This window comes from Ranitomeya imitator, chromosome 4 (genome assembly GCF_032444005.1).
Source record: "Ranitomeya imitator isolate aRanImi1 chromosome 4, aRanImi1.pri, whole genome shotgun sequence".
Taxonomy (NCBI): Eukaryota; Metazoa; Chordata; class Amphibia; order Anura; family Dendrobatidae; genus Ranitomeya; species Ranitomeya imitator.
In genome coordinates, this window is record NC_091285.1 from 506,514,179 (window position 1) to 506,537,428 (window position 23,250).

Sequence of the window (23,250 nt, forward strand, 5' to 3'; positions counted from 1 at the left end):
AGACCCTTAGGGCTGACAGGCACCAATAAATCTAATTGTGGTGGCTATTCATTTTGGATTTCCTAAGGGCCCTTTTACACTGTGTTTTGTCACACATTCACACTGGTCCCATCAGGGCTTGTGTCCGAACCCCTTTGCAAATCCGGATTTGGGCGTATGTACCGATGGGACCATTGACTATAATGATGCTCTTGGGAATAGAACAATAAGTCAACTTTCATGTGCTAGGAAGTATGGTATGTTATTGGTTTTGTTAGATTGTTTGTCCACAATTGTCACTTACATAAGAATCAGATCACATTTCATTACCTAATCAATGCAGAAACATAGGTCATTTAAAGTGTTTACATTTTGATGTTTTTATACAGTTGTAGGCTTACAGCTATAACAAATTTTATGATCCAGTGACATCCAGTGACAGGCAAGGATAGTTGAGTTTCACCAAGTTATGCACATTTTCTATATCATGCTCATGATTTGGACGAGCATGATAATGAGGAAACTTGTATTTCTCACATGGTGCAGGAATTGTGTTATTCTAAATTTGCATTATTCAATATAGGTATGACAACACCTTAACAATTACTAGAAAATTAAATGACAATTTGTACAATACCAGTGTACAAGTGCAATATTGTACCGTTACTTTTGAACAGATTACGTGTATAACCAAGCCTAATATAATCTGGGACAATGATACCAACAATTTTAGGAAGAGGCAGAATTACTAACCTGATTGAAAATATATTCTATGTAAATGTGTATTTTATTGTTTGTTTTTTTGTGTTGTACTTTGTTGGAAATGTTGTAAGTTTTGTGTATGTATATATATATATATATATACAGTGGGGCAAAAAAGTATTTAGTCAGTCAGCAATAGTGCAAGTTCCACCACTTAAAAAGATGAGAGGCGTCTGTAATTTACATCATAGGTAGACCTCAACTATGGGAGACAAACTGAGAAAAAAAAATCCAGAAAATCACATTGTCTGTTTTTTTTATCATTTTTTTTGCATATTATGGTGGAAAATAAGTATTTGGTCAGAAACAAAATTTCATCTCAATACTTTGTAATATATCCTTTGTTGGCAATGACAGAGGTCAAACATTTTCTGTAAGTCTTCACAAGGTTGCCACACACTGTTGTTGGTATGTTGGCCCATTCCTCCATGCAGATCTCCTCTAGAGCAGTGATGTTTTTGGCTTTTCGCTTGGCAACACGGACTTTCAACTCCCTCCAAAGGTTTTCTATAGGGTTGAGATCTGGAGACTGGCTAGGCCACTCCAGGACCTTGAAATGCTTCTTACGAAGCCACTCCTTCGTTGCCCTGGCGGTGTGCTTTGGATCATTGTCATGTTGAAAGACCCAGCCACGTTTCATCTTCAATGCCCTTGCTGATGGAAGGAGGTTTGCACTCAAAATCTCACGATACATGGCCCCATTCATTCTTTCATGTACCCGGATCAGTTGTCCTGGCCCCTTTGCAAAGAAACAGCCCCAAAGCATGATGTTTCCACCACCATGCTTTACAGTAGGTATGGTGTTTGATGGATGCAACTCAGTATTCTTTTTCCTCCAAACACGACAAGTTGTGTTTCTACCAAACTGTTCCAGTTTGGTTTCATCAGACCATAGGACATTCCCCCAAAACTCCTCTGGATCATCCAAATGCTCTCTAGCAAACTTCAGACGGGCCCGGACATGTACTGGCTTAAGCAGTGGGACACGTCTGGCACTGCAGGATCTGAGTCCATGGTGGCGTAGTGTGTTACTTATGGTAGGCCTTGTTACATTGGTCCCAGCTCTCTGCAGTTCATTCACTAGGTCCCCCCGCGTGGTTCTGGGATTTTTGCTCACCGTTCTTGTGATCATTCTGACCCCACGGGGTGGGATTTTGAGTGGAGCCCCAGATCGAGGGAGATTATCAGTGGTCTTGTATGTCTTCCATTTTCTAATTATTGCTCCCACTGTTGATTTCTTCACTCCAAGCTGGTTGGCTATTGCAGATTCAGTCTTCCCAGCCTGGTGCAGGGCTACAATTTTGTTTCTGGTGTCCTTTGACAGCTCTTTGGTCTTCACCATAGTGGAGTTTGGAGACAGACTGTTTGAGGGTGTGCACAGGTGTCTTTTTATGCTGATAACAAGTTTAAACAGGTGCCATTACTACAGGTAATGAGTGGAGGACTGAGGAGCCTCTTAAATAAGAAGTTACAGGTCTGTGAGAGCCAGAAATCTTGATTGTTTGTTTCTGACCAAATACTTATTTTCCACCATAATATGCAAAAAAAATTATAAAAAAACAGACAATGTGATTTTCTGGATTTTTTTTTCTCAGTTTGTCTCCCATAGTTGAGGTCTACCTATGATGTAAATTACAGACGCCTCTCATCTTTTTAAGTGGTGGAACTTGCACTATTGCTGACTGACTAAATACTTTTTTGCCCCACTGTATATATATATATATATATGTGTGTGTATTAATATTGTAAGGTGGCTGTTAGACACATAGTTGATGGGAGTTAAAACTGGAGAAATGATTTAGGACATATAGGACTAAAAGGGATTAATCGGCCATGACAGGTTGATTATGAGCATCTGAAGCATTGGGAGAGACGGATGCTTACCATATCTCCACCATTGGATGTGATTCACCTTTTAAAATGAGGCCTATTTGTCTCAAACAAGTCGGTGTGTATGGATTCTGTGGTTTTGCTAAAAGACTAAGGCTAGTTTCACATTTGCGTTTAAATCCGCAGCGTTTAAAACGCATCCGCAAGTGGTGGAAAAAACGCATATAAACACGTACAAACGCAGCGTTTTTTAGACGCATGCGTTGTCGCATGCGGTTAAAAAACGTACGCGTTTACATGCGTTTTTTCCTGCGTTTGCGTTTTTGGTGCGCATGATGAGAAATTTCACAATAGAAAAATCAAGATAACCAGACACCGCCAATGGGACTACAGAGAGCGTGTATTATGACGAAACGCGGAACGGTATAATGGCCCCCCAAAAGAAATTCATGAATAGCTGGTTTTTGTTCATTCTGCTTCACAAAAATCGGAATAAAAAGCGATCAAAAATGTCACGTGCCCGAAAATGTTACCAATAAAAATGTCAACTCGTCCCGCAAAAAACAAGACCTCACATGACTCTGTGGACCAAAATATGGAAAAATTGTAGCTCTCAAAATGTGGTAACGCAAAAAATATTTTTTGGAATAAAAAGCGTCTTTTAGTGTGTGACAGCTGCCAATCATAAAAATCCACTAGAAAACCCCCTATAAGTAGAAATCAAACCCCCTTCATCAACTCCTTAGTTAGGGAAAAATAAAAAAAAATTAAAAAATGTATTTATTTCCATTTTCCCATTAGGGTTAGGGCTAGGGCTAGGGTTAGGGCTAGGGTTAGGGTTAGGGCTAGGGTTAGGGTTAGGGCTAGAGTTAGGGCTAGGGTTAGGGTTAGAGTTTGGATCCCTTTATCACCTTGATGGTGGAGGGTGGCTTATCAGTGTCTAGACTTGTTTTTCTCTATTGAAACGCATGCGTTCAAAAACGCAACCAAACACATGTGCTTAAAAACGCATGCGTTTACATAGACAGCAATGCATTTTTTTTACGCAAATCTTGCGCAATCGAACGCATGCGTTTCCTGGTGGCAAATAGACACCTCTAGAAATTACTACATGTTGCATTTCCGCGCCAAGACGCAAGCATCAAAACGACGCATGCGTCGTCAAACGCAGCAAAACACGAACAAAAAAAACGCATGCGTTTTTAATGTTAAATATAGGAAAACACGATGCATGCGTTTATATGAAGCACAAACGCTGCGGCAAAAAACGCAAATGTGAAACCAGCCTAAGAAGCTGGACTCTGTGCCAAGTGGGAAAATCAACGCTATTGTATGGACTTTTTACCTTGTTTAACTTTTTGCCGGACAAAGGCTGTATTTGAGTTTGTTTGATGGGATTTATGCAATAAACCAGCCAGACTTGTGATACCTAATATCGCAAAATCAGCAGTGTATCAAATACTTATTTTCCCCAATGTATGTATACATGCATACGTACATATATGAGCAAAGCTTGAGAAGTCCTTCAAATGTGCATACATCACACACATCTGGCTGGTTGCTTGAGGAAGTATAGTGTGGAAGTAAATATATTTTTAAAGGGGCTGTTAACACATTCTCACCAGATATCGGTAACAACCCATCCAATCCACACAGACAAAGAAATCAAACCATACGTGTCCATAAATTAAATTATGTGTAGTAATGAGAAATGACACAGCAAAAATGTATTGAATATGCTTACTGAAATATATGTTATACTTCGTACAAAAGCCTTTGTTGGTGATGACAGCTTCAAGCTGCCTCCTGTATGGTGAAACTAGTTGCATGCATTGCTCAGATGTGATCTTGGCCCATTCTTTCACACAAACACTCTTCATATCCTGAAGGATGCGTGAGCTTCTTCTATGAACTCTGAACTTTAGTTCCTTCCATAAATGTTCTATTGGATTCAGGTCATTTGATTGGATGGTCTATTCTTGCAGCTTTATTTTCTTTCTCTGAAACCAGTTGAAAGTTTCCTTGGCTGTGTGTTTGGGGTCATTGTCTTGCTGAAATGTCAACCCTTGCTTCATTTTCATCATCCTGGTAGATGGCAGCAGATTTTTATCGAGAATGTCTTGGTACATTTTGTCTATACCTCTTTCCTTCTATATTATGAAGTTTGCCAGTGCCTTTTACTGAAAAAGAGCTCGACACCATGATGTTCAAACCTCCAAACTTCACTGTTGGTGTTATATTTTTGGAATGATAGACAGTACCTTTTAGCCTCCAAACATGGTGAGTATTATGGTATCCAAAGAGTTCAATTTTAGTCTCATCTGACCAGACTATATTCTCCCAATATATCACAGGCGTGTCTAAATGTTGTTGAGCAAACTTTAAACGTTTTTGAACATGCTTTATGTTAAGCAATGGAGTTTTGGTTGATGAGAATGTATACAGGCCACACAGGTTGAGGGCATTACTTATTGTTTTCTTTAAAACAATTGTATCTTCTGATTTCAGGTCTTTTTGTAGCTCTCCACAGAAGGTCCTTGGCAGGGCTGGACTGGGACTAAAATTCAGCCCTGGCATTTGAAGTTACACAGGCCCACATGGTGACTGTATAATATCTTTGTACACTTGTAGGTTACAGGAAGTGAGGGGAGTGTAACACGACTATATAACATATAATCACAGCTGTATCCAGCATTACAGATCAGTCCTATTTATTGCTTTTAGTTGCAGTACCAAGAAAAGCCGCTACTTTACCTACATAACTGGATCTCGTAGATAATGAAGGGAAGAGATGACCAAAGGCTATGGAACCTCATTCTGATGCTCCATAAAGTTTGCCTACAGCCACTTTTGGTTCCACTGCGCAGCACGAGACACGGTGACTCTGAAAAGCGGTGACATCAGTAATGTCATTGCTCTACAGATATTCCGGGTCTTGCGCTGAGCTCGGCAACTGTGAAGAGCAGTACTGTTACTACCGTCACCGCTCTTCAGAGTCGCTGGATCTCGCCAGGTCTGGGCTAGTAGTGGGGGTGTCTGATAGTCACCTCTCCATTACTTACACCAGGGATTGATAGCAGCTAACATTACGCAGCTGACATCAACCCTAAAAATCATTACACATACCAGAATTAAATGCTTTGGCGGCTGGGAAAAGCAGTAGAGTTAGCGCTATTCACAGGCGCCGGGTGCTAACTACAACTTTCATCATCCTTGCTTCATCTCCCTGTGAAGCATTTCTGCTGTATTTACATGCACTGATCTCAGGCCGCTAAACGAGTGTGATCGACAATACTGAAGTTGTTCGCTTGTTTCCCGGTCTCTTTACAACAACTGAGAAAGAATGATGGGGACAGAACAATCACAATTAGAACAATCTGTCCCCATACAGTATCATGTTATCAGTAGCACATCTACAGTTTACACCGGCGATGTGCCGCTGAGAACAAGGATTTCTGTTCCCACATAAACAATCCAATCACTCGATGAATAGGCAGCATTTTGCATGTTTAGTATAACACACCCCATAGTCCTCCATATATTATAATGTGCACCATATAGTATAATACATTCCTCAGTACTCCATATAGTATAATACACTTCTCAGTTCTCCATATAGTATAATACACTCCTCAGTCCTCCATATAGTATAATACACTCCTCATAGTCCTCCATATATTATAATACACTCCTCATAGTCCTCCATATAGTATAATACACTCCTCATAGTCCTCCATATATTAAAATACACTGCTCAGTCCTCCATATAGAATAATACACTCCTCAGTCCTCCATATAGTATAATGTACTGCCACAGTCCTCCAAATAGTATAATACACTCCTCATAGTGCTCCATATAGTATAATGCACCGCCATTGTCATCCATGTAGTACAATTCAGTTCCCATGGTATAATGCACCCCATAGTTATTCATATAGTATAATGTAATCCCCATAGTTCTTGATACAGTATAATGCAGCCCACATATAGTATAATGATGCCACTTCAGAGTATAATGCAGCCACCCCACAGAATATAGAGTATAATGTAACCCCCAGAGAATATAATTCAGCCCCCTCATAGAGCATAATGCAGCCCCCCACAGAATATAATGTAGCCCCTCCATAGAGTATAATGCAGCTCCCCATAGAATATAACGAAGCCCCCTCATAGAGTATGATGCAATCACCCCTTATAGAATATAATACAGCCCCCCATAGAATATAATGTAGCCCCCAGAGAATGTCATACAGTCCCCCATAGAATATAATACAGCACCCCACAGAATGTAATACAGCCCACCTCCCCACAGAATATAATACAACCCCCCATGGAATATAATGTAGCCCCCATAGAATGTAATACAGCTCCCCACAGAATGTAATACAGCACAGCCCCCATAGAATGTAATGCAGCCCAGCCCCCGTAGAATGTAATAAAGCCCCCCCAATAGAAAGTAATGCAGCCAGCCCCCATAAAATGTAATAAAGCCCCCCAATAGAATGTAATGCAGCCAGCGCCCATAGAATATAATGCAGCTAGCCCCAAAGAATGTAATGCAGCTAGCCCCATAGAATGTAATGCAGCCAGCCCCATAGAATGTAATGCAGCCAGCCCCATAGAATGTAATGCAGCCAGCCCCCATAGAATGTAATGCAGCCAGCCCCCACAGAATGCAAAGCCCCCCATAGAATGTAATACAGCAATGTAATGCAGCCAGCCCCCATGGAATGTAATGCAGCCAGCCCCCATAGCATGTAATGCAGCCAGCCCCCATAGAATGTAATGCAGCCAGCCCCCATAGAATGTAATACAGCACAGCCCCCATAGAATGTAATACAGCACAGCTCCCATATAATGTAATACAGCCCTGTTATGAACTGGTGATTTAGAACCACAATGGACCTGGTGGTTAAGAGCACTGAAAATGACCTGATAGTTACTAATAACATAGGACGAGCTCTGAGACGTGGGAACTCTGCTGACCGCAATCCCTAATCCTATCACACCACACTAGAGGTAGCCGTGGAGCGCTCCTGACCAGACCTAGGCGCCTCGGGCACAGCCTGAGAAACTAGCTAGCCCTGAAGATAGAAAAATAAGCCTACCTTGCCTCAGAGAAATTCCCCAAAGGAAAAGGCAGCCCCCCACATATAATGACTGTGAGTAAAGATGAAAATACAAACACAGAGATGAAATAGATTTTAGCAAAGTGAGGCCCGACTTACTGAATAGACCGAGGATAGGAAAGATAGCTTTGCGGTCAGCACAAAAACCTACAAACAACCACGCAGAGGGCGCAAAAAGACCCACCGCACCGACTAACGGTACGGAGGTGCTCCCTCTGCGTCCCACAGCTTCCAGCAAGAAAAACAAACCAATATAGCAAGCTGGACAGAAAAAATAGCAAACAAAAGTAACACAAGCAGAACTTAGCTTATGCAGGGCAGACAGGCCACAAGAACGATCCAGGAGAGAGCAAGACCAATACTGGAACATTGACTGGAGGCCAGGAACAAAGAACTAGGTGGAGTTAAATAGAACAGCACCTAACGACTTAACCTCGTCACCTGAGGAAGGAAACTCAGAAGCCGCGGCCCCACTCACATCCACCAAAGGAAGCTCATGGACAGAACCAGCCGAAGTACCACTCATGACCACAGGAGGGAGCCTGACCACAGAATTCACAACACAGCCCCCCAATTACCCTACAATCCAATTATCACTCACTTATATATTTAAAAAAACACTCTCCTCACCTCTCCTCGTACCCTGCGCTGCTCCCGGCTCCGGTCTCAGCAGCTGCAGTCTGCCCGGCCACACAGCAGGTGTGTGATGATATGACGTCATCTCGCACCCGCAGTGTCAGCGTGAGGCAGAGCGGGGAAATATGGGAGAGGGAGCGACAGCAGACGCTCTCTCCTCCATCATTGCATTCAACTGTACCGGCATCATAGTAGCCGGTATAGTTTAATGTGGGGTGGGGCGGGTGATCGGGGGGGTGAGTTGGTGTTGGCGGGAGGAGTCGGCCCTAGCGCCGCTGATAGCAGCAGCGGCCCACTCCTGGCACCGATCCCTCTGGCATTTGTCAGAAGTGGCCGATGGCCAGTCCGGCACTGGTTCTTGGCACTTGGCGGCTCTTCTGGCCCCTTTCAATCCTTTGTCTTAAATCTTGTGGGGGAGCGCCTGGTTGTTGCCAATTTATTTTGTAATTAAATTCTTTCCACTTCTGGATTTTGGCCCCAACAGTGCTCACTGAAACCTTCAGTCGTTTAGTAATTCTTCGGTAACCAATGCCATCAGTATGTTTTACAACAATTAGGTTGTGAATGTCTTGAGACAGCTCACTGGTTTTAACCATCATGAAATGTTTCTTGTGTAATGAGACACCTTTTTATAGGCCATCAGTTGAACCAGCTGATATTATTTTCCACTATGTGACAGGATTGCTTTCTAATTAGTGATAGATTTCAGTTTTTTGTACTTCTCCTTCATGTATTCAATACTTTTTCCCTGTGCAGTTTCTTATTATCTAATATATAATTGCCTAGAATACTACTTCCTGCAATTTGTGCCAACTTCCGTGGCTTTGTCCGGAGCTAATGTCCGGAGCTAATGTCCGGAGCTAATGTCCGGAGATAAGTGACGTCAACAGTGTCCAGTGTCTGATTGGTTGCCGCCTGCTCCGAGCGACCAATCAGAAACGTGCCGTACTGTGACACACTACGCCCGCCATTTTGGTGTGATTTTTGAATTTTTACCTCACAGCAAGTTTCTACTGCGTGGAGGCGGGCCCAGTGACGTTGCTCTTCAAGCTCCTGCCGAATTTCGTCAAAAAAATGATAATACCATTTACCAAAACTATATATATTTAGTTGTGAAGTGGTTCAGTGACATTTTCACATCAATTTTGAACTTTTGTTTGGTGTTTTCTCCATATACTGCCTATTATTTTTGTTCTTTCTTACTATTATTTATTAATTGTATTATTCTTACATTTGAATAAATAAAGTATATATGGATTCTAGACTCCCGATTCTTTAGAATCGGGCTGCCATCTAGTTACACACAAATTAATTTATGTGTACCTAAGGTTTGTCTTCTTTGCCGTCGTGAATTGGATGGGTTGTGAGAATTTGATATCAATAGCACGTTTAGATATATATTTGCTTAGAAAATTGGTGACATGCTAATTTCATCTGATATACAGTACAGACCAAAATTTTGGACACACCTTCTCATTTAAAGATTTTTCTGTATTTTCATGACTATGAAAATTCTACATTCTCACTGAAGGCATCAAAACCATGAATTAACACATGTGGAATTATATACTTAACAAAAAAGTGAGAAACAACTGAAATTATGTCTTATATTCTAGGTTCTTCAAAGTAGCCACTGTTTGCTTTGATGACTGCTTTGCACACTCTTGGCATTCTCTTGATGAGCTTCAAGAGGTAGTCACCGGGAATGGTGTTCCAACAGTCTTGTATGAGTTCCCAGAGATGCTTAGCACTTGTTGGCCCTTTTGCCTTCACTCTGTAGTCCAGCTCACCCCAAACCATCTCGATTAGGTTCAGGTCTGGTGACTGAGGAGGCCAGGTCATCTGGCGTAGCACCCCATCACTCTCCTTCTTGGTCAAATAGCCCTTTCACAGCCTGGAGGTGTGTTTGGGGTCATTGTCCTGTTGAAAAATAAATGATGGTCCAACTAAACGCAAACCGGATGGAATAGCATGCCGCTGTAATTTGCTATGGTAGCCATGCTGGTTCAGTATGCCTTCAATTTTGAATAAATCCCCAACAGTGTCACGAGCAAAGCACCCGCACACCATCATACCTCCTCCATGCTTCATGGTGGGAACCAGGAATGTAGAGTCCATCGGTTCACCTTTTCTGCGTCGCACAAAGACACGATCGTTCGAACCAAAGATCTCAAATTTGGACTCATCAGACCAAAGCACAGATTTCCACTGGTCTAATGACCATTCCTTGTGTTCTTTAGCTCAAACAAGTCTCTTCTGCTTGTTGCCTGTCCTTAGCAGTGGTTTCCTAGCAGCTATTTTACCATGAAGGCCTGCTGCACAAAGTCTCCTCTTAACAGTTGTTGTAGAGATGTGTCTGCTGCTAAAACTCTGTGTGGCATTGACCTGGTTTCTAATCTGAGCAGCTGTTAACCTGCAATTTCTGAGGCTGGTGACTCGGATAAACTTATCCTCAGAAGCAGAGGTGACTCTTGGTCTTCCTTTCCTGAGGAGGTCCTCATGTGAGCCAGTTTCTTTGTAGCGCTTGATGGTTTTTGCCACTGCACTTGGGGACACTTTCAAAGTTTTCCCAATTTTTCGCACTGACTGACCTTCATTTCTTAAAGTAATGATGGTCTCTCGTTTTTCTTTACTTAGCTGCTTTTTTCTTGCCATAATACAAATTCTAACAGTCTATTCAGTAGGACTATCAGCTGTGTATCCACCAGACTTCTGCACAACACAACTGATGGTCCCAACACCATCTATAAGGCAAGAAATCCCACTTATTAAACCTGACAGGGCACACCTGTGAATTGAAAACCATTCCCGGTGACTACCTCTTGAATCTCATCAAGAGAATGCCAAGAGTGTGCAAAGCAGTCATCAAAGCAAAAGGTGGCTACTTTAAAGAACCTAGAATATAAGACATAATTTAAGTTGTTTCACACTTTTTTGTTAAGTATATAATTCCCCATGTGTTAATTTATAGTTTTGATGCCTTCAGTGTGAATGTACAATTTTGATAGTCATGAAAATACAGAAAAATCTTTAAATGAGAAGGTGTGTCCAAACTTTGTACTGTATATCAGATGAAATTAGCATGTCACCAATTTTCTAAGCAAATATATATCTAAACGTGCTATTGATATCAAATTCTCACAACCCATCCAATTCACGACGGCAAAGAAGACAAACCTTAGGTTTACATAAATAATAATATACATGTTTAGAAATAGGGTGCAGTACTCATCTTTAAGTATCTTTCTTTCCTTAGTGTCCAACTTCAGACTGTTCCAAAGAGCTAAGCACGTGTACAGTGAGGCCGCAAGAGTTCTGGCTTTTAAGAAAGTTTGTGATGAAGCACCTGCCAATGCTGTTCAGCTGCTGGGAGACCTCATGAACCAGAGCCATGTGAGCTGCAGAGACATGTATGAATGCAGCTGCTCTGAATTGGATCAGCTGGTGGACATCTGTCTGTAAGTTTTGACAACTACACTGAGAAAAGCTTTTGGCTTTCTGTTTGATTAGATGATGAAGTAATGACATTCGTTACCACAATATCAACCCCTTTGGCGCCACAGTTAGAAAGTGACTAATTTCATTTTTTTGGCAGGTCACTGTAGTACTGCACAACACTCTCTGGGAGCAAATAGTTAAATGTTAGAAAGTTATATTCTTTGAGGTTAACCACAATTTAAATCTTTTAAGCACATGTTCTTTCTGTACAACACATGCAATAACTCATATACATTTCTATTTAATGTACATTCAATTTTCTAATGATTTCTATGAAATTGTAGATTTTGCTGTTTACGGAATGCAACTACAAAAATAGATTTAAAAAATAAATAATTCAAGAGAAAGCAATGCATTCATGTCAGGTTGTAGATCAGTTCGAGATTTTAATACTTTTGTTTATTTCCAGATTTCAGGAACACTAATTACCTGAAAACTAACTGGGAATCATTAGTACAAAAATTTTAATCATGCAACATTCTGTGACATATTTTAGCAGTTGTCAACCCAAAAGGCATAACAAGGTTCTCGAACAATCCTTTGGATGTGAGAAACACCGACTTCCACTTATCCCCCTCTCATATTCAAATCAAGTTATATGCCCCTCGCAAGTCCAGCTTTGAAAACCTTCTAGCCCCAGATAATTGGTTACACAAATCAGGAATGAGAGGAAGTAGGTAATTATTTCTTACCATGATTTTAAGTTCCCGAAAGTCGAGGCATGGGCGGAGACCACCGTCTCTTTTCCTTAACGAAAAAGAACCCTGCTGCCACAGGAGAAACAGAAGGGAGAATGTGCCCCTTACGAAGACTCTCAGAAATGTAATCTTTCATGGTAACCCGCTTAGGAGCCGAAAGATTGTACAGACCGGCCGTGGGCAATTTGGCACCCGGTATCAGGTCAATGGCACTATCAAAATGGCGATACGGTGGTAAAACCTCAGCCCTGCTTTCAGACAAAATGTCTTTGAAGTCCTTCAGGTACTCCGAAATAGCCTCCAGACCGACAGATGAGACAGATGCAAATATTAGGCATTTATTAACACAATTTGGACCCCAATTAACAATCTCACGAGACTCCTAGTGGATAACTGGATTATGACATTGCAACCAAGGGAACCCCAACACTAACCCTGCAGGCAAGTTGTCTAGAACAAAACAGGTGATGCGCTCAGTTTGTACGGGGCACACCTTGAGGACAAACTCCTCTGACAGAGCAGATCCCGTTCTTGGTGAGGGGTGTAGAGCCAATAGCCACCACTTTTATGGGAGTAGCCAACCTAGCTCTCCCTATCCTACACTGGACCACCAACCTGGTGTCAATCAAATTCACAGTGGATCCACAAAAACCACAGCGGGGAAAAAACAGTTATTTACGCCAAGTTCAACTTTAAGCAATAACTTGGAAACCGAGGAAAAATGTACCTGGGAGTCTGGGCAACCTCCTCGACAGTTACCGAGACTTAGGCATTTCCCAACACCTTGGAAGATGCAGGGTAGGAAGGGCAGTCTTTTCTTCAATGTCCCGCAGACTCACAGTAGAAACAGAGCTTATTCTCTCTGCGACATCTCTCATTCAAAGAGACAGACGATGCAGGTTCAGATTTGGTAGAAAATAAGTGAGTCTCGCATTGTTCCACTCCTCTTTCATGAAGCCTGTGATCCATTCAAATGGCCTGCGTCATGGCCTCCTCCAAAGAGTCGAGTGATGGATGCAGAGCCAACGCGTCCTTAAAGTGGTCGGATAACCCTATTTGGAACAACCCTCTGAGTGCAGAGTCGTTCCAACTAACCTCCGGAGCCCAACGTCGATACTCAGAACAATACCATTCGGCTGATAGCTTTCCCTGAGAGAGACTCCTAATCGTGTCCTCAGCCAACCTCACATGATCCGGGTCATCGTAAATCAGCCCCAAGGCCTCGAAGAACTGATCAGCAGACATTCTCTCAGGGGCAGTAGGAGACAGGGAAAAAGTCCAGGGCTGCAGACCCTCCCTCAAAAGAGAAATGACAATTCCCACCCTTTGTCTCTCATCTCCTGAAGACGGAGGGAGCAAAGAAAACAATAGTTTGCATCCCTCCTTAAACACAAAAGGTGTCCGGAGGTTTGACAGAGAGTTCAGAGGAAGTTAAAGAAACATTGGACACCCCCCCTACCCTTACAGCCAGAAACTAAAGAAGCACTCTGAACAAATTTAACAGTCTCAGCAAGTTCTCTCCACACCTGTTGGTGAGATGCCGCTAAGGACCTTTGCTCCACAGACAGATTTTGCATCATCTGAGTCAGATTAGTTACCTGCTCAGACAAAGCATGCAGCGGATCTATATACACAGACAAACAAAAAGTTTTCCCCCAAAACAAATTTTGAAGTGGGTCAGTGATAATGTAATGACACATGATGTGTGTCAGCAAAGGAGCCTAGGGGCGCTAGCAGAGAGGCCGGAACCAAGCACAGGGGGTGTGAGAGCTAAAGCACACAGTGTGCACAGGACCTGACACTAAACAGTAACGTGATCGCAGGGGGGCGGAGCTACCATGTGTGAGGATGAGGAAAGCAGAGAGTGAAGAATGCAGGGCACAAAACGTAAACGTAATCAAATGGAGAGCCAAGGGTCAAAGCCAAATGTCAGCGAGGTACCTAGGGATGAGACAGTGAGAGAACCGAGATGAGCCAAGGGGTCAGAGAACCAGGAAGGACAGGGCAGTACAGAGCAGAACGCAGAAGTCAGGGGACGAACCGAGTTATACACAGAAAAGCTCACACTCACAGAGAAACAACGATTACAGATGAGTAACCTGGATCCTCAATCCCTACCGTGTAAACAGAAATATCACCGACACTGGACCCAGAAATGACAAGCATTAAATAGCCGCCCCAGAACCAAAGAGTGGCAAACTATCTTAACCCTGACCTGACCAGGAAAGAGCCAGGTACTGACATAGTACACGCCTGCGCAAGGCAAGATTGTCTTTTGCAGGCATGTACTACGGAGGACAGAGAATGAACTTCAATCCAATATTGCAGCCAACATGCAGCCAGCAGGTAAGGAAAGGGTGAATCAAACACCCAAAAACCCCGCCTCCATGGCTGAAGATTGTTCCCTCCAAATTCAGGTGGCAGTGTCCCTTTAAAGAGAGTTTTGTGTTTACACTTTGTGGGTCACTGCCTCTTCACTGCGTACGGTGCTACCGCAGCATTGCATATGGTGGAAAATGCAGGCAGTGTGAACGGAGACATAGCCCAATGCCTGCTGCATAGCATTGTGCAAATCTGCTGGAAAATGTTTTTCAGGACAGCTTACTGTGGCTCAGCAGGGCCATGAAGATTGAAAGCTTCTGGCGGTAACTCCATGGGGTACGAAGATTTACTGTGGATCGGCGGGTCCATGAAGTCTGTGTTGCGGAGGAGCTGCAGTTGCAGCAAGAGGTTCTGCAGCAGCAGGAGCTGCAGTTGCAGCAAGAGGTTCTGCAGCAGCAGGAGCTGCAGTTGCAACAAGAGGTTCTGCAGCAGCAGAAGCTGCAGTGGAAGCAGCAGAGAATGTGCTTATGTGCTGTGTCGTGCATAGAACCCAAAAATGTTGAGATACCTGCCATAGAGGTCGCCAAATTAAGGTCACAGTGTAATCCCGATAGACTCCCCCTAGAGGTATTGGCAGTAGAGAATGAAAATGTTGTTTTGGGCAGGGATGTCTCAGGGTCATATGGATGCCCTGTCTCACGCCCATACGGGATAACAAGTGTTCAACCCCACAGGTATGAACGGGGGAGAGGATATGTGAGGCAGTGACCGGTGTCACAGGTAGGGGTCGCTGTGTGTTCTCCCCAGGTTGTGCATGGAGACGGATGAAGTCCATAGGTGTGCATGGCAGTCACGGATTTCTAGTTGAACTTTGTGGGTCACTGCTTCTTCACTGCATACGGTGCTACCGCAGCATTACAGTAGCAGTAACTCCAGGATGACCAGTTAAAACGGAATTGTGAAATTCCTGTAGCACCTGCAATCTTAGGTACACGTGCACAGATAATTTGGACCCTGTGAAAGCAGAAGGAGCTAACGACTGGACTTTACGAATCTCCTCTTCCAATTCTGAGATTACCATAGACAAAACAATACCATGAGGAATAATGGAGAATGGAGGTTCTGGAAGAGAAATGGAATCTAGACTACTAGATAACGCATCATCTTTCACCTTCTTAGACCCTGGCCAGAATGTAATAGAAAAATTAAACCAAGAGAAAAACAAGGACCATCTGGCCTGTCTAGGAGTTAACCTTTTATCTGATTCAATGTAAGCTGAATTCTTGTGATCAGTGATCACCATAACTGGATGAACCGCTCCCTCCAAGAAATGGCACCATTCCTCAAAGACCAATTTTACAGCACGTAACTCCTGATTCCCAACATCAAAATTTCTCTCTGCCGGGGGAAAATTTTTTAGGAAAAAAGCACATGGATGCAGGTTAGTCAGAGTTTTGGGCCCCTGCGATAAGACTGCCACAACTCCCATCTCCGAAGCATCCACCTCCACAATGAAACAGTTCTTGGAAATCAGGTTGGGTCAGAATGGGTGCAGACATAAAACACTCTTTTAATCTTTCGAAAGCTCTGATAGCATCGGGCGACCAAACCTTGATATTCACCCCCCTATGTGAAGGGCAGTAATTGGTTTAGCAATCTGCAAAACCCCCTGATAAATTTTCTATACTTGGCGAACCCCAGAAAGCGCTGCAAAGCCTTAGGGTATGTGCACACGTCCGGATTTCTTGCAGAAATTTCCTGAAGAAAACCGGAAATTTTCCGCAAGAAATCCGCATTTTTTTTTTTGAGTTTTTCCCCCGTTTTTTTTGCATTTTTTTGTAGCATTTTGCAAGCGATATTAGCTTGCAGAATGCTAAAGTTTTCCAAGCAATCTGTAGCATCGCTTGGAAAACTGACTGACAGGTTGGTCACACTTGTCAAACATAGTGTTTGACAAGTGTGACCAACTTTTTACTATAGATGCTGCCTATGCAGCATCAATAGTAAAAGATGGAATGTTTAAAAATAATAAAAAAAAATAAAAAAAAATGGTTATGCTTACCTGCAGAAAGCCGATCACCTCAGCGGCGTCCATTCCTATAGATGGTGTGTGTGTGCAGGACCTTCGATGACGTCACGGTCACGTGAGCGGTCACATGAGCGGTCACGCGACCAATCACAAGACGGCGACGTCATCGCAGGTCCTTCACACAGAGCATCTACAGGAACGGAAGCGGCAGCGTGCTCCGATGAGAGGCGGGAGGACTCCGGGGCCATCAGAGGGTGAGTATATGACTATTTTTTATTTTAATTCTTTTTTTTTTACCAATTATATGGTGCCCAGTCCGTGGAGGAGAGTCTCCTCTCCTCCACCCTGGGTACCAACCGCACATAATCTGCTTACTTCCCGCATGGTGTGCACAGCCCCATGCGGAAAGTAAGTAGATCAATGCATTCCTAGGTGTGCGGAATCCCCGCAATTCCGCAAATTTAATGAACATGTTGCTTTTTTTTTCTGCAATGCGATTTTTTCGCGGAAAAAAAGCAACATTTGCACAAGAAATGCGGAATAGACTGTAAATAATAGGAGGCATATGTAAGCGTTTTTTTCACGTTTTTATCACGTTTTTATAGCGAAAAAACGCAAAAAACGCGAAAAATACTGAACGTGTGCACATGGCCTTAAGATCACAAGGTTGGACCCAATCAATTATGGCCTGCACCTTCCCAGGGTGCATGTTAAACCTTTCTGCTGACAGGATAATCCCCTAGAAAGAGATCTCCTGATCAGAAAAAAACACAAGGTCAGGCATCAAAAGATCAAGCAAACAGAACTCAAGGCACAGGAGAACAAACCTCAAAAGCTAAATGTATGTGTGGCAGTGGTCTGGGAGAAGCAACTCAGTTAAATGGAATGGCAATTGCCTGGAATAATGGACATTTAGAGACAGCCGATGCCTCCCAGACTCAGATTGGATAGTTGAGCTGTCAATCAACACACTGACAGGTCAGCAGATTGGGGAGCAGATGTGATAACTTTGGTGTTATCGCTCTTACACTCTCTCATACTGGTCACTGGAATTTCAAAATGGCACCTCATGGCTAAGAACTCTCTGAGGATCTAAAAAACAAATTTTTGCTCTACATAACGACAGTGTCCTCTTCCCTCTGTTTCAGTTTGCCATTGTTAGTCTGTTTACTGTAAGTGATATTTGTATTTAGATGTAACCGTTTCTCATTTACAGTACCATGAAATTAAAGGAGTTATATAAAAAATAATAATAATCTAGACCAGAAATCTACATACACAATTGTATTCAATATATATATATATATATATATATATATATATATATATATATATATATATATATATCGCAATTATATTCTGCAGCGCTTTACAGACATCACCATCACTGTCCTCATTGGGGCTCACAATCTAAATTCCCTATCAGCAGGTCTTTGAAGTGTAGGAGTAAACCAGAAAACCCAGAGGAAACTCAAACAAACACGGGAAGAAGATACAGCACAAACTCCTTGCAGATGTTGTCCACGATGGGATTTGAACCCAGGCCCCAGTGCTGCAAAGTGCCAACCACTGAGCCAGTCTGATAATTTTACTTGGATTGGGCACACGGGTCTGTTAAAGAAGAACTCCCACCAAGTTCTATATTTATTAAAGGGGCTGTCCAGTCCAAACTGTTATGTCTGCGGTCACTCTGTGTGACTGCAGACTTATGTCTGTGCGCTGAGGGGATTCGCCAGTTTCTGAACCTGGACTGGAGGGTATGTATGTGTTATACATACTTCCTGCCAGGGCCCGTCTAGTGGGCGTAGCCTCACTCTATACACTTGTATTGAGCGAGACCACGCCCCTGATTAGGGTTACGGCTGTCCAGCCAGTGTGACACTAGAGGACGTGGACTCTCTCCATACAAGTGTATATAAGCAAAGCCACACTCACTTGCTGGCAGTATGTATAACTCATATGATACAAACCCTCCGGTCCCTGTTCAGAAGCCTGCTAATCCCCGCAGTACACAGTGCATGCGCTGGGAGATTCATAAGTCTGCTGTCACACAGATTGGCCTATGGAGTCTTGTTCTGACAAAACATAGGTTTACATTGTTTAAGTCACTTACAGATCATGCAGAGTGCAGTGTGATCTGGAGTCTACAGAGCAGTGACGTCACTGAATAGAAAAAGAAAACCGTGCTAGATAGTGGAGACAGCGGCTATAGGGAGTACAGGTCCTTCTCAAAAAATTAGCATATAGTGTTAAATTTCATTATTTACCATAATGTAATGATTACAATTAAACTTTCATATATTATAGATTCATTATCCACCAACTGAAATTTGTCAGGTCTTTTATTGTTTTAATACTGATGATTTTGGCATACAACTCCTGATAACCCAAAAAACCTGTCTCAATAAATTAGCATATCAAGAAAAGGTTCTCTAAACGACCTATTACCCTAATCTTCTGAATCAACTAATTAACTCTAAACACATGCAAAAGATACCTGAGGCTTTTATAAACTCCCTGCCTGGTTCATTACTCAAAACCCCCATCATGGGTAAAGGTACCGTCACACATAGCGACGCTGCAGCGATACCGACAACGATCCGGATCGCTGCAGCGTCGCTGTTTGGTCGCTGGAGAGCTGTCACACAGACAGCTCTCCAGCGACCAACGATCCCGAGGTCCCCGGTAACCAGGGTAAACATCGGGTAACTAAGCGCAGGGCCGCGCTTAGTAACCCGATGTTTACCCTGGTTACCATCCTAAAAAGTAAAAAAACAAACGCTACATACTTACCTACCGCTGTCTGTCCTCGGCGCTCTGCTTCTCTGGTCTGGCTGTGAGCACCGGGCAGCCAGAAAGCAGAGCGGTGACGTCACCGCTCTGCTTTCCGGCTGACCGACGCTCACAGCCAGAGCAGGAGGAGTGCAGAGCACAGCGCTGGAGGACAGACAGCGGTAGGTAAGTATGTAGTGTTTGTTTTTTTACTTTTAGGATGGTAACCAGGGTAAACATAGGGTTACTAAGCGCGGCCCTGCGCTTAGTTACCCGATGTTTACCCTGGTTACCAGCAAAGACATCGCTGAATCGGTGTCACACACGCCGATTCAGCGATGTCTACGGGGAGTCCAGCGACGAAATAAAGTTCTGGACTTTCTTCCCCGACCAGCGATCTCCCAGCAGGGGCCTGATCGCTGCTGCCTGTCACACTGGACGATATCGCTAGCGAGGACGCTGCAACGTCACGGATCGCTAGCGATATCGTCTAGTGTGACAGTACCTTAAGACTAGCGACCTGACAGATGTCAAGAAGGCCATCATTGACACCCTCAAGCAAGAGGGTAAGACCCAGAAAGAAATTTCTCAACAAATAGGCTGTTCCCAGAGTGCTGTATCAAGGCACCTCAATGGTAAGTCTGTTGGAAGGAAACAATGTGGCAGAAAACGCTGTACAACGAGAAGAGGAGACCGGACCCTGAGGAAGATTGTGGAGAAGGACCGATTCCAGACCTTGGGGAACCTGAGGAAGCAGTGGACTGAGTCTGGTGTGGAAACATCCAGAGCCACCGTGCACAGGCGTGTGCAGGAAATGGGCTACAGGTGCCGCATTCCCCAGGTAAAGCCACTTTTGAACCATAAACAGCGGCAGAGGCGCCTGACCTGGGCTACAGAGAAGCAGCACTGGACTGTTGCTAAGTGGTCCCAAGTACTTTTTTCTGATGAAAGCAAATTTTGCATGTCATTCGGAAATCAAGGTGCCAGAGTCTGGAGGAAGACTGGGGAGAAGGAAATGCCAAAATGCCTGAAGTCCAGAGTCAAGTACCCACAGTCAGTGATGGTGTGGGGTGCCATGTCAGCTGCTGGTGTTGGTCCACTGTGTTTCATCAAGGACAGGGTCAATGCAGCTAGCTATCAGGAGATTTTGGAGCACTTCATGCTTCCATCGGCTGAAATGCTTTATGGAGATGAAGATTTCATTTTTCAGCACGACCTGGCACCTGCTCACAGTGCCAAAACCACTGGTAAATGGTTTACTGACCATGGTATTACTGTGCTCAATTGGCCTGCCAACTCTCCTGACCTGAACCCCATAGAGAATCTGTGGGATATTGTGAAGAGAAAGTTGAGAGACGCAAGACCCAACACTCTGGATGAGCTTAAGGCCGCTATTGAAGCATCCTGGGCCTCCATAACATCTCAGCAGTGTCACAGGCTGATTGCCTCCATGCCACGCCGCATTGAAGCAGTCATTTCTGCCAAAGGATTCCCGACCAAGTATTGAGTGCATAACTGAACATTATTATTTGATGGTTTTTTTGTTTGTTATTAAAAAACACTTTTATTTGATTGGATGGGTGAAATATGCTAATTTATTGAGACAGGTTTTTTGGGTTATCAGGAGTTGTATGCCAAAATCATCAGTATTAAAACAATAAAAGACCTGACAAATTTCAGTTGGTGGATAATGAATCTATAATATATGAAAGTTTAATTGTAATCATTACATTATGGTAAATAATGAAATTTAACACTATATGCTAATTTTTTGAGAAGGACCTGTATATTAATCCACTCACACTATATTACATGCTCATACAGACTGGTTCTCAGCCTGGGCGAGTTCTAGTTTTGCTGCAGCTTCCTCTAAAATCAGTTTACATGGCAAGGGGGTATGTGAAGTTTTAATGTTTATTAAAGGGAACCTGTCAGCAGGATTGTGCACAGTAACCTACACACAGTGTCAGGTCGGCACCATTATACTGATTAAAATGATACCTTGGTTGACAAAATCCAACTTGTAGTTGTTTAATCTTTATTTTCAGTTTTGAATTAATGATATTCCATCTTGCTAGAGAAAAAAAATAAAAATTTCCTCCTGCAAGATGGCGCCGTAGTAGCAGATGCCGGCGGTGCTATCTTGGAGAAGGACATTTTTTTCTCTCTAGCAAGATAATGGCGTCTGCGCAGTAGCAGCTATTGGATCGCCGGTAGCTGCTACTGCTCAGGCGCGACCGGCGTTATTTTCAGACTGATTTTTTTTCATGAATTAATGTATACCACAAAATAGAATAATTAACTACACACTACACGTGCAATCAGGCTGCAGCGCAGTTGCTGCCGCCTGCCTGCTGAAAGGGATTTTTTTTTACTATATACCGTATATACTCGAGTATAAGCCGACCCGAGTATAAGCCAACCCCCCTAATTTTGCCACAAAAAACTGGGAAAACTTATTGACTCGAGTATAAGCCTAGGGTGGAAAATGCAGCAGCTACTGGTAAATTTCAAAAATAAAAATAGATGCTCCATACCGTTCATTATTGCCCCATAGATGCTCCATATGCAACTGTGCTATATAGAATGCTCTATACCATTCATTATGGCCCCATAGATGCTCCATAGAAAGCTGTGCCCTATATATAATGCTCTGCACCGTTGATTATGGCCCCATAGATGCTCCATATAAAGCTGTGCCCCATATATATTGCTCTGCACCGTTGATTATGGCCCCATAGATGCTCCTTATAAAGCTGTGCCCCATATATATTGCTCTGCACCGTTGATTATGGCCCCATAGATGCTTTTTATAAAGCTGTGCCCCATATACAGTATATTGCTCTGCACCATTGATTATGGCCCCATAGATGCTCCTTATAAAGCTGTGCCCCATATACGGTATATTGCTCTGCACCATTGATTATGGCCCCATAGATGCTCCATATAAAGCTGTGCCATATAGAATGTTCTGCACCGTTCATTATGGCCCATAGATGCTCCACATAAAGCTGTGCCATATAGAATGTTCTGTACCGTTGATTATGGCCCCATAGATGCTCCATATATAATGCTGTGCCCCATATATATTGCTCTGCACCGTTGATTATTGCCCCATAGTTGCTCCATATAATGCTGTGCCATATAGAATGCTGCTGCTGGTGCTGCAATAAAAAAAAAAAAATCACATACTCACCTTTCTTGCTCAGGATGCCGGCGCTTTCAATATTTACCTGCTCCTCGTGCGGCTCCGTCTCCAGCACTGACGCTCAGCAGAGGGCGCGCACTGACTACGTCACCGCGACCTCTGACCTGAGCGTCACTGCCAGAGGACGCTAGAGACGGAGCCGCACCGGAGCGAGGAGCAGGTAAATATCGCGCAGCGCTGCGCTCCCCTTACCTGCTCCGGCGCGGTCCCTGCAGTCCCTGCTTCCCCAACGCTGCAGCTTCTTCCTGTATTGAGCGGTCACAGTTACCGATCATTTACAGCAATGAATATGCGGCTCCTCCCCTATGGGAGGTGGAGCCGCCTATTCATTTCTGTAATGAGCGGTGCCATGTGACCACTCAGTACAGGAAGAATCTGCAGCGCCGG

The 23,250-nt window shown here is 43.4% G+C and overlaps 1 protein-coding gene across 2 annotated transcripts in view; it reads left to right on the forward strand.

Annotated features, from left to right (window-relative positions):
- Positions 1–23,250, forward strand: part of GALK2 (galactokinase 2) — a 507,611-nt gene that overhangs the window by 452,676 nt on the left and 31,685 nt on the right. For both annotated transcript variants that reach the window (XM_069766040.1, XM_069766041.1), the window contains exon 9: positions 11,593–11,794. In XM_069766040.1, coding sequence (XP_069622141.1) covers positions 11,593–11,794 — 202 coding nt within the window. The remainder of the gene's footprint in view (positions 1–11,592; positions 11,795–23,250) is intronic.